Consider the following 17,815-nt stretch of genomic DNA (forward strand, 5'->3'; position numbering starts at 1 on the left):
GGTTACACGAATAGTTTGAATGACTTGGGGTTTACATATTTCTCTCCACTATGGGATTCCTTACCTTTGCTATTCTCTCTCTCTCTCTCTCCTCTGATGTTTTTTCGATCCCCCTCCCCCTTTGTGGAGATTGGGTATTTATAAGGTAGGAATGTGGGACCCATCTCTGAAGACCGTTGGAACCTTATCTTCTAGTGTCTTGTGTCCATCACGCAGAGGTCTGCGTTTCCCCCTAGATCCCGCGGAGGCATCTTCGCTCGTTCCACAGGTCGGTCGACACGTGCACTGCTCAGAGTGTTTAATGCGGGTGGTTGAGGGGTCTGCTCGTGTCAGACAAGTGTCTTCTGCCCCTGTCAGTCCGTGTCAGCTGACTTTCTCCCCACCGTTGATCTTAGCTCCTCTTCTGGGGATGAGATAAAGCAACTCCTAGGGGTTTATTTGGTGCTTCGCGACGCATCGTGTTTTGATGTCTTGGCTTGCATGCTTTCCACGTACCTTTCTGTATCCACGTGTCCGATAGTGAGATATATGTGTACACACCAAGAGAGGAATTCAACCAACAAGAGGCTGAGAGAGACATCCTGTTATCCTAGTCGGCCATGTTCCGGGTTTTCACTACTCGGTCTAGTTATAAATGTTGTCAACATAAGCTTTAGTATGTTTTTGCAAGTACAATGCATATCTTTCATCAGTTAAATCAAGAGCTTTTTGGTTGTGATTTTCCCCCCCAAAATGCAAGTGAAGTTTTCCGGGCCCCGTAATGACTAGATCACCGCTGCCACGGGGGAGGGCCAATCAAAGAAAAACGAAACACTATTATGCGTAATGGTGTTATATGGCTAAAATTGATATGCATGGTAGTTTATGTAAATTTTCCTTTTTTTTATGCATCTTTTATGGCATCAATTTACCCCATGTGTATTTATCCTTTGTGGTGGTTTGCATCAATTTTCCCATGTATTATAATTTTTTGTGGTGCTTTGTATAATGGCTATGCATTAAATTTTAAAAGTCACCATCGGATTTTTCGTAAAAACACTAAATTCTATATTGTTGTTTGTACTCGTTTTGTAAATTTTTTAAAATCATTGTCAATGACACAAAATTTGTAAAATTCCAAGGCATGGATTTTTAGATATGTTAAAGTTTGGTTGTCAATTATACCCCAGAAAAATAGGATGTATAAAGAGATATAATAATTAGACTAAAAGGAGGGACATTTTAGGTTTTTCAGCTCCTAAGAGCAACTGCAGTGGTGCGATCAAAACCAAAGATCAAAGATCAAAAAAAAGATCAAATTTTGGGTTTAGTCCGTGTTGTCACGTAACGGTCGCGATTAAAATTTGGTCGCGCGTAATTTAAAGATCCGCCCCAAAAAAATTTCATCGGGCGTATCTCAAATGTCCGCCCAATCAATCACCAGGCACACTTTAAGTTTACGCCTGTCAACAGGCGTACTTTAAGTTAACGCCTCACTTTTTTTTTTTTTTTTAATTTGAATTTTCATCGGGCGTAATTTAAATCTCCGCCCGTTAACAAGCGTACTTTAAATTTACGCCCAGCAACAAGCGTACTTTAAATTTACGCCCGACTATATTAGGATTTGGTATTTGGTCGCGACCAAATATGGTCTGGAATTTGATCTTTGGCTGGGATTTGATCTTTACTCCGTCCCACTGCGTCACGATCTCATCCCAAATTTTTGGTTATACTCGCCCACTGTGGATGCTCTAAAGACTACCACCAAAACCAAATCCAATCTTTTTATTAGATTATGCTTCATTTGACAAAAAAGTTGCCATAAAAGGACTCCCTCCCTACTCCGGTCGGTCGGCCCAATTATAGGTGAACATGGATACGCTTCCCTTTTTTTTCCTTGTCTTTGGTGATTGGTGACCCCGTCCATGACGTTGCAAATTGTCACAATTATAAATTAATTTTGTCCAACCCAAAAGTTTTTCAACAGCCCTTCGAGATGTAGTACAGTATATGTTTATTTTAATGTACTAACGCTTTTGTGGATCCTTAAACAAACACTAAAATGAATTCAATGGTTCAACCAAAAACAACCAATGAATTTGGGCACATAAATCCGTTCTCCCCTTTCTTTTTTTGTCGATGGGATGATAATTAGCATTAACAATGATACTCATGGCTGCTAATGGAGGTATTAGTTTATTGGAAACGGTACAAAAACCCATAGAAAAACTAAATAGTCCTCGTATGGATTTGAATACCTTTCCTAGTGGTCCGGCACCCCATTAGCAACGTTGACGATGCTATCAATAGTCAATAGAGAAGCTTCAAGCTGCATCTTGTTCAAAAATTATGCGAAACTAGTGAAATCCAAGGTTTTAACAGCGAAATTCTGAAAAACTGACCGGACACAAAAAGTAGATAATCACTCAGGTAATTCCGTAATAAGATCTAAAGTTATGGGCTAAGAGTAGAGCTAGTTTTGTCAGTGGTACGACTGTGAATACCATTTTCCTGGACTATAAATAGAGCACACGCATAGTTTCAAACATTCAAAAAAAGAGAAAACAAAATCAGAAGAAGAAAGAAAGAAAGATTTAAATTCTTAGAAAAATGGAGGCAACGCCACTATTCAGACCTTACAAAATGGGCAATTTCGAACTCTATTGGGTATATTCTTGTATATTTTGTATATATTTACTTACTTGTATTGAGAAGATATTCACCTCTTTTAGAATATCTTCAGACTATGGTTGTAACCCTACTCCTTTATATAGGAGTCTTTGTTATCAATGAATCACACACGGAATTATCCTTCTTGTCTTGTTGCTTAGGTTATCTCGTCTTGTCTTAGGTTATTGAAACCTTCATGGTATCGTGAGTCCGGTAACAATGTCTAGTATTTCAACTTCAACTTCCTCTTCACCAAACAAACAGTCTTCTTTATATGCTCTCGCCTCCAATGATGGACCAGGGACTATCATCACACATGTAGTTCTCAAAGGATCAAAATCGGGAGCTGTTAAAACTACATTGAAGTGCACCTATTGTGGTCATAATGGACATCTTGAGGATCGTTGTTGGGAGAAGCATGGGTATCCAGATGGTCGCCAACCCAGACGTCCACCTGCAGCTTATCTCAAAACCGAGTCACCATCTCACCGTAATCAACCAGCAGCTAAGGCAAACGCTGTTGTTGGTGAGATGCAGACTGCAAATCATGTTCGTCTCTCTGGTAAGCGTGGTCACATCTGGATTGTTGACACAGGAGCCTCCAACCATGTTTGTTGTGATGACACTGTGTTTGAATCTTGTTATAATATTAGTCCTCTTCAGGTTGGTCTGCCTAATGGTGTCAGCATACAAGCAACCAAAATTGGCATTGTGCAGTTAAATGATTTTCTTATATTGCACAATGTGCTGTTTGTTCCTCAATTCACATGCAATCTTCTCTCGGTTTCTCAACTTTTATCTTCATCGCATGCTACTCATGCACAGAAGAATAATATAAGTGTTCAATTCACTAACTCTGAATGTGTTATACAGGACCATACTTTGAGGACGAGGATTGGTATGGGTAAGCTCATGGATGGGTTGTATTGCTTGATGATGGGGAAACCAGCTCGTGTCAACGTTGTGTTAGAGAAGACTGCAGCAGAATTATGGCACAAACGGCTTGGTCATCCTTCTATCCAAGCTTTGAAGTCTCTACCTCAGATTGGTTGTGTTGATAGTCAGTTAGATTTTCATGCTTGTGATATCTGTCATAGAGCCAAGCAAACTCGTACTTCGTTTCCATTGAGCACTAGTAGGGCAGTTGATTTATTTGAATTAATTCATTGCGACGTTTGGGGGCCTTATCATCCAAATCGTGCCTGTAACTCCAGATATTTTTTAACCATTGTCGATGATTTTTCTAGATGTGTTTGGGTGTATTTGATGAAAACCAAAGATGAGGTACCTACCTTGTTAACAAACTTCTTTGCACTAGTTGACAGACAGTTTACTCGAAAGGTTAAGACTTTCCGCAGTGATAATGGAACCGAGTTCAAAGGTCTTGTCTCTTATTTTCGAAACAATGGCATTATTCATCAAACCTCTGTTGTTAAGACACCACAGAAAAATGCTAGGGTGGAAAGAAAGCATCGTCACATTCTTAATGTTGCTCGTGCGCTACGTTTTCAAGCATCCTTACTAATTGACTTTTGGGGAGAATGTGTTCTTACTGCTGCCTACTTAATTAATCGAACCCCTTCTCGTATTCTTCACTTCAAGACGCCTTATGATCTTCTTTATGGTTCGGCTCCATCTATTCACTCTCTTAGGGTTTTTGGATGTCTTTGTTACGCAAAAAATCTCAATCCTGGTGATAAATTTGGCAGTCGTAGTCGTCGTTGCATATTTCTCGGCTATCCATTTGGAAAGAAGGCCTGGCATTTATTTGATCTTGACACAGGTCATTACTTTCAGTCTCGAGACGTACATTTTATTGAAGATACTTTCCCGTTGGCAGATAATGATGAGCTTCAAAAATTGCACTCACTGTATTCTGATGCGGTCACTGATTCAGTTCCTAGAAATTTGTCTGATGATCATTTTGCAACTGACTACAATAATGCACATGTATCTGGTGGTTCTTCTTCCGCTGCTACTCTCTCGCCTGTTGACACTACACCTCCACAGACTAGTTCTCATGTTCCGTCAGTCTGCTTGGATGATGCACATCACACAGCACACATTGCTGAGAATGATGCACATATTGATTCAGTGCCTGCTTCTTCTTCTATTGTGCCTGCGTCTGGTACGGATGTTGTCACTTCTTCTCTCACAGAAGATACGGATGGTCGAGATCATTGTACTACAGTTTCAGATGAGGAACTTGGCCGGGGTAAACGTACAAAATTTGAGAATGTTAGGCACAAGGATTTTGTCCAATGGCAGGGTGTTTCAAAGCAGTCTAACACAACCTTGGTTTCCCCTGCAGCTTCACCTATACCAGTCAAGTCCTCAGGTACTCCCTATTCTATAACTCATTTTGTGAATTGTGATGCATTTTCTACTGCACATCGTTGTTTTGTTGCAGCTATTTCAACTGATGTTGAACCCAAATCATTCAAAGAGGCACTGGCTGATCCAAGATGGCGCCAGGCAATGCAGGATGAGATTGCTGCACTTATTTCCAATGGTACATGGACAATTGAAGATTTGCCTGCCAACAAGTCTGCAATTGGTTGCATGTGGGTTTTTCGCATTAAGCGAAAGTCTGATGGCTTTGTTGAACGTTACAAAGCCAGATTAGTTGTTTTTGGAAATCATCAACAGGAAGGAATTAATTTCACTGAAACTTTTGCTCCCACAGTAAAGATGGTTACTGTGAGAACTCTTCTTGCAGTTGCTGCAATAAATAACTGGGAATTAGTTCAGATGGATGTGCATAATGCTTTTCTTCATGGGGATTTAAATGAAGAAGTCTATATGCGACTTCCTCCTGGTTTTAGTATGGGATTATCTGGCAATGTTTGTAGACTTCGTAAGTCATTGTATGGTCTACGCCAGGCTCCACGGTGTTGGTATGCTAAGCTAGCAGCTGCTTTGCGTACTTATGGGTTTTCTACTAGTGCTTATGATCATTCGTTATTTCTGTATCGTCATGGGAATATTATCATGTATATTCTTGTATATGTGGATGATCTTGTTATTGCTGGTAACAACACAGATGTTATTCGAAAATTTCAGGAATATCTAGGCAGATGTTTTCACATGAAGAATTTGGGAAAATTAAAATACTTTCTAGGCATTGAGGTAGCTAGAAGTTCCAAAGGAATTTTCCTTTGTCAGCGCAAATATGCTCTAGATATATTGACAGAAACAGGTCTTCTTGGTTCAAAACCAGCTAATATTCCTATGGAAGAAAATCATAGGCTGGCTCTTGCCTCAGACTCACCTATGACTGATCCTGCTCGTTACAGAAGGCTGGTAGGGAAACTGATCTATCTTAATCTTACACGGCCGGATCTATGTTATTCTGTTCATATTCTTTCCCAGTTTTTACAACATCCAACTCAATCACATTGGGATGTTGCACTTAGAGTTGTGCGTTATTTGAAATCTAGCCCGGGGCAAGGTATTTTACTTCGTGCTGATTCCAAGTTAGTTCTTGATGCTTATTGTGATGCATATTGGGCTAGTTGTCCACTTAGTCGACGTTCTCTCACGGCACACTTTATCTTTCTCGGGGGTTCTCCTATATCTTGGAAAACAAAGAAACAAACCACAGTTTCTCGTTCGTTAGCCGAAGCAGAATATCGTGCTTTGGCTTCCACAACTTGTGAAATCATTTGGTTAAAAGGGTTATTACGGAATTTTGGTGTAGGACATACAAAACCAGTCTCGCTTCACTGTGATAGTCAAGCAGCGTTGCATATCGCTAATAATCCCGTCTTTCATGAACGAACAAAGCATATCGAGATTGACTGTCATTTTGTACGTGACGAAATACTTCGAGGTACTATTCGTCCATCCTATATTCATACTACCTCTCAACTAGCTGATATTCTGACTAAAGCCTTGGGACGTCAGCAGTTTCAAACTCTTCTTCTCAAGCTGGGCATTTCGACTCTTCATGCTCCAACTTGAGGGGGGGTATTGGGTATATTCTTGTATATTTTGTATATATTTACTTACTTGTATTGAGAAGATATTCACCTCTTTTAGAATATCTTCAGACTATGGTTGTAACCCTACTCCTTTATATAGGAGTCTTTGTTATCAATGAATCACACACGGAATTATCCTTCTTGTCTTGTTGCTTAGGTTATCTCGTCTTGTCTTAGGTTATTGAAACCTTCAAACTCTCTCACAGGTTTGCAACTCTTTATCATATTTTAGTTTCTTCTTCGATGATTCGATCCTTGCATGTTTTGGTTTTCTGTACTTCTTGCTAGGGTTGTTTTGGCACCTCTAACAAGAAACAGGTCTTATGGAAATGTACCCCAACCACATGCGGCCTTGTATTACTCGCAGCGAACCACTAACGGAGGTCTTCTAATTACAGAAGCCACCGGAGTCTCTGAAACAGCTCAAGGGTACGTTTTCCTTGATCAGGGGTAGTTGGCTGCACGCATTAGCGTTTAGCAGATGTGGGTAGTTGGGTTTACTCTGTATTTCTTTCATTTTTGAAGGTATCCGGAGACACCAGGAATTTGGACAAAAGAGCATGTTGAGGCATGGATACCGATCGTGCAAGCTGTTCACGACAAGGGTGGCAAGTTCTTTTGCCAGATTTGGCATGTAGGCCGAGTATCCACTCATGGTACCATTTTGTTCTCTTTCTTAATCTGGTTACTCTGAAATTTGTACATAATCAATAACAAAAATTAGCATTTCTTTTTCTCATAATAACTGTGTAATTTTTTTCAACCTAAGCCTATCACGATATCTCTAGGGGCTAAGTTACTGAAATTATTGTCCCTTTGTACTTGTCTCTAAGTTCAAAGAACTTGAGTTCAATTTTCCCCACCGTTAGTGCTGAACCATTTTCTTATCTTCTCCGTTCAGATTTCCAGCCTAATGGAATAGCTCCAATATCTTGTACTGATAAGGGATGTACACCTGGCCTCTACGGAGTGGATTGGACAGCTCCTCGTCGATTGAGCACTGATGAAATCCCACAAATAATCGATGATTTTAGGCGTGCTGCAAGGAACTCAATTGAAGCTGGTAATTTTCTTTTATTGTCTTGTTTAGGCTGCCAAATAGCATAACATCGTTATTTACCACATATTCGGTTATATATTGAACAAAAATGTGCAGGTTTTGATGGAGTTGAGATCCATGGCGCAAACGGTTACCTTATCGATCAATTCATGAAGGATCAGGTTAATGACAGAATAGATGAGTATGGTGGAAACTTAGAGAAGCGATGTCGCTTTGCGCTAGACATTGTTAAAGCTGTAGTCGAAGAGATCGGAGCTGACAAAGTTGGAATTAGAATCTCTCCCTTTGCCGATTACATGGAAGCGGGAGATTCAAACCCTGAAGCTCTCAGCCTTTCCATGGCTGAACCATTAAACAAATACGGAATTTTGTACCTCCATGTGATAGAGCCAAGGATGGTCAAGGTTTGATAATATCTATGAAACCCCTTACAGTACCTCACCAACAAGGAAAGCTTTTAACGGGATTTTCATTTCTGCCGGAGGTTATAAGAGAGAAGATAGTAACAAAGCGATCGATAAGAATCATGCTGATCTAGTTGCATATGGTCGTTTGTTTTTGGCTAACCCAGATTTGCCTAAACGTTTTGCCATTGATGCACCACTAAACAAGTATGACAGGGACACTTTTTACACACTTGATCCAGTTATTGGTTATACTGACTACCCATTCCTAGACCAAGACAATTAGTCCCAAGGCCGCCCCGTCTTTTGCTTTGCTTTATGTCTTTTTATTTGGATATCATTTTTGAATTATGTTGTTCTTGTGAATTAAGATCATTCAGATCTTTTATGGGAAAGCTAGTTCTGTTTTGTACTGGGATTTTATCATTTTAATAAACAGAATAAAATTTGAGTATACTGCCTATGCACTGTTGCCCGATCGGCACAGTTAAAGAAAGAAACTGAACGGGCTCTAGCCCGCTATTATTCAATCCCTCGTATATAACGGCGTGAAACAAATACGATTATTTTCCTTTCTTCTCCCGGAGCTTCTTCTAGGGCTGCTGCTGCTGCTGCTGAAAATGAAGATTTAATAGAGGAATCCATTATGTAATCATACTGATTCATCATCAGGTTAGTTTCTCTTTGGGTACGAATTCATCATTATAATAATCAAAATATGGATGTGATTTGATTTCTGTCGATTTCAAATGAGATTTGAGTTTAGGCTTGGTTTATAGTTTGCTTAAAATTCATTATGATGTAATGGTAGAGCACTTATATATGTAGTATATTTGGTCTTAGAGAGAAGTTTGAATTGAAAACATGACCCTAATTCTGAATGTTTAATTTGAGCTTTGTGTTAAATATTTTTCCAAAAATAAAAATCAGAACTATGGTGTATCTGTTTGTTCTGAATTTCATCAATAAGGTGTAAGAAATTAGCTAACTACAGAACAAACCTGAAATCCCAACATGTTGAAGCTATTGATAATTATCCAATTAGCTTTTTCTAAATTTATCAACTGATTCAAAATAAGCTTCAACTAAGCTGGGTATGTTCCAGGCACACCCAAGAAAGATGTACATCTGACACCTGCAGAGGTAGAGGTAACCCAACTTGTCTTGCTACGTTCAGAGCTCATGGCACACACACACTGTAGATGATGCAGTTAACTGATTGTTTTTATTCTCCACGTGGTCAAATTGGGGAATAGAGCTCCTGATTTCGTTCCTGGATTTCTTTCTGTAAAACTATGTAGTTTCTTGATAAGTTCAGTTAGATCTGCTAAACCCACTGTTTCTAATCATTTTACATTGGACTGCATACTATCTGATTTAGTTAAAACACCATTATCATCTCCTTCTGATTCGAATTTTGATTCCAAAGTTCTGTCCAAGTTTTGGTTTGATTAATTTGGATATGGAGTTGGTTGTGACTAATGTGGTTTTGAGACCTTTCGAGACTAATGGCATGACTGGTTAATGTTTTTAGCTGCCTTGCTTGACTGGAAAAGATGGATACTACTTGAATATGATAGAGAATAATGAGCTTCAACTCAACGAATAAGAAGGTTGGCCTCATGAGAGTGGCCAAGAGGGCACAAGTATGCAGGGAGGTACATTTTTAACAGATTTACACTTACTGTATTATGACTATTTGATATTGCAACATTGTGTTCTTTTTATCATCAACAATATATCATACTGATTTAGACAGTATTACCAATACAGACAAGCAATACTAGGAAAATTTCGTGCACCCCTATAACTCATAACGGAGTATAATTTATCTTTTGGGATTAGAATCATAATGTAAATCCATGTAATCTGTTCATCCATGTTGTTAGAGTACTAGACTACTGGAAAACCTTCAAAACTCCAGAACTGGGTTCTGTTCTGCATCATCAGTTACCTATCTATGGAGAATTCATTATCTGTATCTGTAGAAATAAAGAACATTTCTTCTTGAACATGTTTGATGCTTTCAATCAATTAACCATAACGTAGAAAGCTGAACTATGCCTTTACTTTTAACTCTTCTGCCCGTATTGTAGTCCGTGTCGGTAATGGTTGCACAAGACTTGGATAGGTTCTGTCACTTTAGCATGTATACCATGTCTTGGATTTTGTGGTAGTGATCTAAGGGTTTGGTATAAAGTAATACACCTTAGATATTATGTATCCATTTATTGTTAACTGCACGCGTTGGGATTAATGCAATTACAGACCAATATTATTTTTCTCTATGTTTTCTTGATGATGCCATTATAAACATATCATTAAATCGCAGAATTAGTGTTATAGAGAGACTGAGTCCACAAATTTTAAATAATGTCTTTACAGTATGAGTACGAGTGTATGACTCTGTGACAATTTACTGCCACCATCAACTGTTATATTTCAAGTGATAGTTTGATTATGAACTGGTGGTTGGGGTGCCGCTACGAAAGAATTTCTTAAAATTACTTTCTTTTGGCTCCGTTATTTATAAATGGAGTATAACACTATGACCACCTAATGGTCTTTGCTGGTGGCATTAATTTGTACATGAGGTGGTGCTGAAAGTAGATGTATTGCATATTCACAACTTAAAGCATCATATAGCTAAGCCAAGAAAAATGTGATATTGGTACTGGTCATCCCCTATAGCAACTATCTTTTGTTTTCTTCTTCATATATAATTGGACCACTGTGTATAGTGGGTGTCTCCAGCTCAATCTGTTTCCATGGTCTCTCACATCTCTTACTAAAACAAGGAGGAGGAGAACTTATTTTCATTTATCTTAGTGACATGAAAGTGTTGGAATATATATATATATATTGTAGATCAATTGGGAAATCCTCAATCTAATCATGAAAATGGCAATAGAAGAAGAATAAACATCATTGCCTAACAGGGGTTTGCAGAGTGTCATAGTTCTGCGGAACTGGAAGATAAAGTGTAAAAAATTTAGGATTTGCCGACGTGCAACGCAGTGCACTTCGTTTGTTTTTGTCTAAGAAAAATTACAAACTGAAATTTTATGCATACTTATAGTTATTCAAGATCAAGTAGTTTGGATAAATCCGATAACCATAAATAACAAAACAACTAGGTTTATTAGCTACCTATTCAATCTGGTTAGTTTGGTAAGGTGAATTCATTACATAACAAATTAGAGAGGTGAGTGGGGTCAACTTGCCTTCATGTGGTCCCTCCACCTTAATAGCTACCTATTGTAGTTATTTATAATTGATATAGGTAATGGTCGGATTCAATTTCTCACAAACTATAAGATAAGACTGAGAGTTTGAACTATAGAACACAATTCAGCGAAGGGGAAATGAAGAAAAAGAAGGAAAACTGTGTGAGGAAATTAAAAAGAAATGGAAACAATACCACTACTCAAACCTTACAAAATGGGCAATTATCAACTCTCTCACAGGTATGTGTACTGTAGCCAGGAAATCTCAATTAGGTAAGGTATTTGTTTGATTACGTGTGTACAGTGCACTATACTGTGATTAAACGTCTAAGTACATAAGGTTTGTACAAAAAGAAACTTATTATTTTCTCTTTTTCCCTTTGTGTTCATAATTTGAATCTCTTAAATAATAATTTTAGATTTTGTTAAAGAAAATCAATTCTTTCTACATTATACAAGAGTTACAATGCTTGAGTGACAAACTCTCAAATGTTCATGATTTGTTGATTGAAGGATTAATTAAGAATGTCACATCGTTTTGGTTGACAATGCCCCACAATTTAATTGTTGCAGCATTGCAGTTAATTAGACAAATTGTGTTATGATCATTGTTTAACCACTGACCTTGCAACAACCCGTGCAGCTCGCCATCTAGGGCCTAACCTGACCCTAGTAATCCAGCACGAACTGGCACGCTAGTAAAACTGTGTTTATTCACTTTTGTTTAACCTTTCTCATTGTTTTGTCAATCATCCTGTGATGAAATTATATTTTGTTTTGAACTCAAATAAAAAAAGTTTTTCGTTGGTTTGTAGGGTTGTTTTAGCGCCTCTATCAGGACGTAGGTCTTATGGATACATACCTCAGCCACATGCGGTCTTGTATTACTCGCAGCGAACCACTAACGGAGGCCTTCTTATTGCTGAAGCTGCTGGGGTATCTGAAACAGCTCCAGGGTACAATTTCTCATATTCAAACAATTAGTAATTTACTGCTAAGATGTAGTAATAAATGTTATATTACCTCACATAAAAAAAACTTTTATCCATATAAATCATAGATGGTCATTTTTCTTTGATGTAGATAATTTTACTCAAACCAAGTTTCACAAATTTAAACTGAAGTTAATTTTAATTTTGTTAGGTATCCAGAAATACCTGGAATTTGGACCAAAGAGCATGTAAAAGCATGGAAACCAATTGTACAAGCTGTTCATGACAAGGGTGGCATCTTCTTTTGCCAGATTTGGCATGCAGGCAGAGTTTCCACTTATGGTATTTTCTTATCTTTTGTATTTTCCCACAATAAAAGTTATATGTATTTTAATTAAGAAGAGAGAAATTTTTTCGTTAATTTAGGGATGAAACCAATTTATTTGTGCAAATGTTTGACCGACTGTAGGAAGCTCATCATAAATTGGCATGAATGGGTTTAATGGAAAAAAAACCTCTTTATTTGATGTATTTCTTTATTGTCGGCTCTTTCAAATTATGTTACATTTAAATTCTAATACACTTAGACTTATTCATTTTTTTTGTTTTTGTATTTAGACGCCCAACCTAATGGGAAAGCACCAATCTCTTCCACTGATAAGGGTTGTACACCTGGCTTCCAGGGAGTGGATTGGTCAGCTCCTCATCGGTTGAGCACTGATGAAATCCCACAAGTCATCGATGATTTTAGGCTCGCTGCAAGGTATGCCATTGAAGCAGGTAATTATCTTTTATCCTTTTTCTAGAATGATAAATATGGTACCGTAATGTGTAAATTTGGTTGTTAGGCATATGAGTAACTTGATGGTAACTACTTATAGACCTTTTTTGAGGTATACATTGTAGTTAACCATCTTTCTCTTTAACTTTTGAGCATCTAGAATACATTGTTATTAACCCTTAAATGGATGGCATGTTATTCATATACGTTTAGGTTTTGATGGAGTTGAGGTCCATGGTGCCTTCTTGATCAATTCATGATGGATACAGTGAATTACAGAAACGATGTCGATTTGCTCTAGAAGTTGTTAAAGCCGTCGTCGAAGAAATAGGAGCAGATAAAGTCGGAATGAGGCTCTCTCCTTTTGCGGATTACATGGAAACGGGTGATTCAAACCCTGAAGCTCTAGGCCTTTTCATGGCTGAATCACTAGGCGAATTTGGAATTTTGTATCTTCATGTACTAGAGCCCAGGATGGTCGCCCTGGGAGAGTCTCGGGATACCCCTTACAGTAGTTTGGCAATGAGAAAAGCTTTCAAGGGAACTTTCATTGCTGCCGGAGGTTACACGAAAGTCGATGGCAACAAAGTTATCGATGAGGATGGTGCTGATCTTGTTGCATTTGGTCGTTTGTTTGTGGCTAACCCAGATTTGCCTAAACGTTTTTCCATTGATGCACCACTGAATAGGTACAATAGTGACACTTTTTAGACACTTGATCCAGTTGTTGGTTACACTGACTACCCATTCTTGGACTAATACAATTAGTCCTAATGCCCGGCAGTTAACTGTCTTCCTTTGTCTTTTTTTCTTGGTTATCAGGTTTGAGTTATGTTCTTGTGTAATTTGGTGAGGTAATTAAGATCATTCAGATCTTTTATGTGAAAGTGTTGTCCTGTACTCGGATTTAAATAACAAATGTTATGATCTGCTAATGTAACATGTTATCTACTTAACCGAGAGCTGAAGTTTTTCCTTTAAGCAAAAAAGAACCATGGATTAAAAGGCATGGAGTGGTCCAAAACAGAGAGTTGTTTGTTTCGGCTCACTGTACCACTAGATATAGCAACAACTCTTTGCTTCGGACCACACTCTTAGCCCAAGGATGATCCCACCTACTCTGGTATGCCAAAATCCAAACAAAATGTTCATTAAGCGTTTTCATCTTCCACAATTCGACGATGCCCTCAGTTTTAAGAAAAGTGATTTTTCAATTTGGCACATTTTTAGACAAAAAATATATATATATATAAAAAAAGATCATTTTTCATGAATGGGTACACCGTAAGTATCCCATGAACTGTACTACATTCCTGACGCCGCCAGTTCACTACATTCGAGAGGCTAATCTGATGCATCATTGCGTTGCTCAGTAGGAGACACTGTCATTATCAACGGGTCGTTGTCTTCTTTTCCCCCCGAACGGGAAGGAAGACCGTCTGGTCAGCAAAACACAAAATTTATTAGTATTATATTTATGAGTAAATCCCAATCTTCCTTTTTTAGGTGACTGATAAATGACACAAGCAATGACGTATATTGCCAATTCTAGCATAGAAAGAAACTAAAAATGCTGCAAAATATCTTGACATTAAAAGCAGCCCTTAATCACATACCTTGTCTGTTGAAATGTACTTAAAATTCCACATCTTTCATTTCTATAAATTTGGGGGAGACATTTCCCAATTACACCAATCCAAAAAGGAAGAGAAAAATAATATAATTGTCAAATTACAAAGGGAGTAGAAAAAACAAAAATGAGTACTGAAAAATCTCAAGTTCCTCTCCTCACTCCATACAAGCTTGGAAAATATGATCTTTCTCACAGGTAATCTTCTCACCCTTTTCATTCCCACTTTCCTTGTAGAATCCAACTTCAATATCTGTTCTATGTTTCATAAAGATTTGTGTTGGAAATTTGAAATCAGTGGAAGATTTCTTACTGATTTAATATTATTTTGCTGTGATTCAATTTATTAAAGATTTTTAGGGATCGACTGAGAGTGTTTGATTAAATAACGCTTTCAAAATCTTTGTAAAATATTACAAAATTGAAGACTTTGTTGTTTTTAATTTTGTTGCAGAGTCGTAATGGCACCATTGACTAGACAAAGATCTTACAAGAATGTCCCTCAGCCACATGCCATTTTGTATTATTCTCAGAGGGCCAGTAAAGGAGGACTCATCATATCTGAAGCCACTGGTGTTTCTGATACTGCTCAAGGGTAAATTTCTCTTCTTTTCATTTGTTTAGGGTGTAGGTGAATTTCGGTATCAGATCGTTGTGTTCAACTCTTACGACTTTATGCGCCTCTACCACCGGAGAGGTATCTCACCTTGTGAATTCATATTTATATTGTTTATGTTTGTATAGATATCCAGATACACCTGGGATTTGGACAAAAGAGCAAGTAGAAGCTTGGAAACCTATAGTTGATGCAGTTCATGCTAAAGGTGGTGTTTTCTTCTGTCAAATTTGGCACGTTGGCCGAGTTTCAAATGCTGGTAAGTTTAGATCAATTAGCTCTTCTCGTGCTGTAGACTAGATGTTGTTCAAAATGCATTTTTATGTAAGGTTTTGTACTTGGAGTACTCGATGTAAAAATTGTACTCCTAAGGCAATTCCCAAGCAATGATTTCCTGGAATGGATAGTTGAGGTCCTCATGGAGGTATTTAGAGTGAGTAAGATTTGTCCCCTACGATAAGAAAACTGTGATTGCCTTCTCAAGGTGCTTATGTCTTGTAAATGAAGTAGGAGTACATGGAGTCCTATGATTACCTCCTAAGTCCTGATGTTACGTAATTATTTGTATTCGGTAGAGAGGATGACACTAGAACCTCAACAAATTTGGAGCCCGTATTATGGATGTTGATAATAGGACAAATACCTCAACCTTTGTGAGAAACCAATATAGTTGTGATCATTTTGGATGTCATTTTCTTCTCATACTATTAAAATGCGAAACCTACTGCAAGTATTGTCTGAAAAACTTCAGCAGTATTGTAAGTCTTAAGACTTTTATTATACCAAGTTACATGACTGTCTCGCCCTAAGCAATTTCCATTTTCCAGGTTTTCAGCCAAATGGGCAAGCTCCAATATCATCTTCAGACAAGATATTGGAGTCCCAGGTGCGAGCCAATGGTGTCGACGTGGCAAGGTTCTCACCTCCACGGCGATTAGAGACAGAGGAAATTCCTCAAATTGTCAATGATTTCAGACTTGCTGCACGGAACGCTATGGAAGCCGGTACTTGTTTGTTTTTCAGTTTCTGTGCATTGAGGTTAAACTAACACATTTAAGATTTATGGAAACTGAGGAAAAAGATTAGGAATGCTGTTTCATTCAAGAATAATTGCGTTTCTTTAGGAGACTTCAGTAGTGTTAGGACATTTAAAAGGACCAACTTTTCTCACATTTGATGTAAAGCCTTACTCTAATAGAATGCAAATTTTGTCTATGTTGTTCCTAATGTAAAAGCTTGTGACATGTAGGTTTCGATGGAGTTGAGATTCATGGGGCTCATGGTTACCTAATCGACCAGTTCATGAAAGACCAAGTCAATGACAGGACTGACAAATACGGCGGGAGCCTAGAAAATCAATGTCGCTTCGCACTAGAAGTAGTTGAAGCTGTTGTGGATGAGATAGGAGCCGATAAAATAGGGATTAGGCTCTCTCCTTTCGCAAATTATATGGAATCGGGTGATTCAAACCCCACTGCTCTGGGACTTCACATGGCGGAATCCTTGAACAAATACAATATTCTCTTCTGCCACATGGTCGAGCCAAGGATGAAAACTGTTGCAGAGAAGTGTCAAACACCCCATAGTCTTCTACCTATCAGAAAAGCTTTCAAGGGGACATTCATGGTTGCTGGAGGTTATGATAGAGAAGATGGTAATAAAGCTATCACCAGCAATTCAGCAGATCTTGTTGTATTTGGTCGGTTATTCTTAGCAAACCCAGACTTGCCAAAGAGATTTGAGATTAATGCTCCTCTTAATAAGTACAACAGAGAGACATTCTACATTTCTGACCCTGTTCTTGGTTATACTGACTACCCATTTCTGGAATCAATAGATCAAATTTCCAACTAAGCTTGTCAGGGAAAAAGAAAGATTAAGGACGGTATCAACACTAGAATTATTTCTTCTGCCTGCCTCTCAAGTGTCAAAGAATGACACACTTCTGTTGGCATGTTACATGCTAGCTAGGTTAAGGGCACCAGGTTGTTAAGGTGACTCAGTTATTAGCCGTTAATTGTCTTTAATTAAGTCTTGTAATTCTGTTTTTAGTTATTTGAACCCCCTGTGCTACTGACCCGTATTGTGCATGCTGTCCTCGTGAGTTAGTGGGTATAAGTCCTTGTGGTTGGTCCTGTTTTGACCTATAAGAATTATTAATCCAAAGCCATCTTTTTTCTCTCAACTTTTTGTTCTTCCCAATCCAATCTCTATGATATGAGTTGCTTCTGAGCTAATTTGTAGTGTAGATCACTACAATTGGTATCAGAGCACTCGATTCGAGTGTTCCTGTGTGATTATGGTGACTCGGAAAGAATTTGACGCTTTGAACAAGCATGTGAATGAACTGTCCAACGATCAAAATGAGGGTTTCAAGGATCTCAGTAAAAAAATTGATGAAGCTCAGAACACAATTTCTCCAGCGTTGTTACCAGGGCTAGAAGCCTATTTGATTCTAACATGGCATCTCTGGAAGAGAAAATTCTCGGTCGAAAAAATCAGGTGAAGGATTACTTGAAACCCCCCAAACCCA

General features: G+C 38.2%; 2 protein-coding genes and 1 pseudogene across 2 annotated transcripts; all 3 read left to right on the forward strand.

Moving 5' to 3' along the window:
- The first annotated feature begins 2,589 nt into the window (after window positions 1–2,589).
- LOC113306549 (12-oxophytodienoate reductase 1-like) lies at window positions 2,590–8,508 on the forward strand. The gene is made up of 7 exons (XM_026555471.1): window positions 2,590–2,641; window positions 6,829–6,838; window positions 6,921–7,061; window positions 7,158–7,288; window positions 7,555–7,695; window positions 7,789–7,960; window positions 8,217–8,508. Exons 1-7 carry the CDS (start codon window positions 2,590–2,592, stop codon window positions 8,380–8,382), a joined length of 813 nt encoding a protein of 270 aa, XP_026411256.1. The 3' UTR covers window positions 8,383–8,508.
- Window positions 8,509–9,766: 1,258 nt separating this feature from the next.
- On the forward strand, window positions 9,767–14,007 carry LOC113306548 (annotated as a pseudogene).
- A 668-nt stretch (window positions 14,008–14,675) lies between these two features.
- Window positions 14,676–17,467, forward strand: LOC113306550 (putative 12-oxophytodienoate reductase 11). Its single transcript, XM_026555472.1, has 5 exons — window positions 14,676–14,864; window positions 15,121–15,261; window positions 15,411–15,541; window positions 16,110–16,286; window positions 16,532–17,467. The coding sequence occupies exons 1-5, from the start codon at window positions 14,794–14,796 to the stop codon at window positions 17,134–17,136; spliced, it is 1,125 nt and encodes a 374-aa protein (XP_026411257.1). The 5' UTR covers window positions 14,676–14,793; the 3' UTR covers window positions 17,137–17,467.
- Window positions 17,468–17,815: the final 348 nt, after the last annotated feature.

This window comes from Papaver somniferum, chromosome 8, assembly GCF_003573695.1.
Source record: "Papaver somniferum cultivar HN1 chromosome 8, ASM357369v1, whole genome shotgun sequence".
Taxonomy (NCBI): Eukaryota; Viridiplantae; Streptophyta; class Magnoliopsida; order Ranunculales; family Papaveraceae; genus Papaver; species Papaver somniferum.

Excerpts from the sequence above, each read along its gene's own strand:
- LOC113306549 (XM_026555471.1), top strand. The coding sequence starts at position 2,590 with ATGGAGGCAACGCCACTATTCAGACCTTACAAAATGGGCAATTTCGAA. Across the intron at positions 7,289-7,554 it reads AGGCCGAGTATCCACTCATG|CTCCAATATCTTGTACTGAT; the intron begins GTACCATTTTGT and ends CTAATGGAATAG. Across the intron at positions 7,696-7,788 it reads AAGGAACTCAATTGAAGCTG|GTTTTGATGGAGTTGAGATC; the intron begins GTAATTTTCTTT and ends AAAAATGTGCAG.
- LOC113306550 (XM_026555472.1), top strand. The coding sequence starts at position 14,794 with ATGAGTACTGAAAAATCTCAAGTTCCTCTCCTCACTCCATACAAGCTT. Across the intron at positions 15,262-15,410 it reads GTTTCTGATACTGCTCAAGG|ATATCCAGATACACCTGGGA; the intron begins GTAAATTTCTCT and ends ATGTTTGTATAG. Across the intron at positions 15,542-16,109 it reads TGGCCGAGTTTCAAATGCTG|GTTTTCAGCCAAATGGGCAA; the intron begins GTAAGTTTAGAT and ends TCCATTTTCCAG.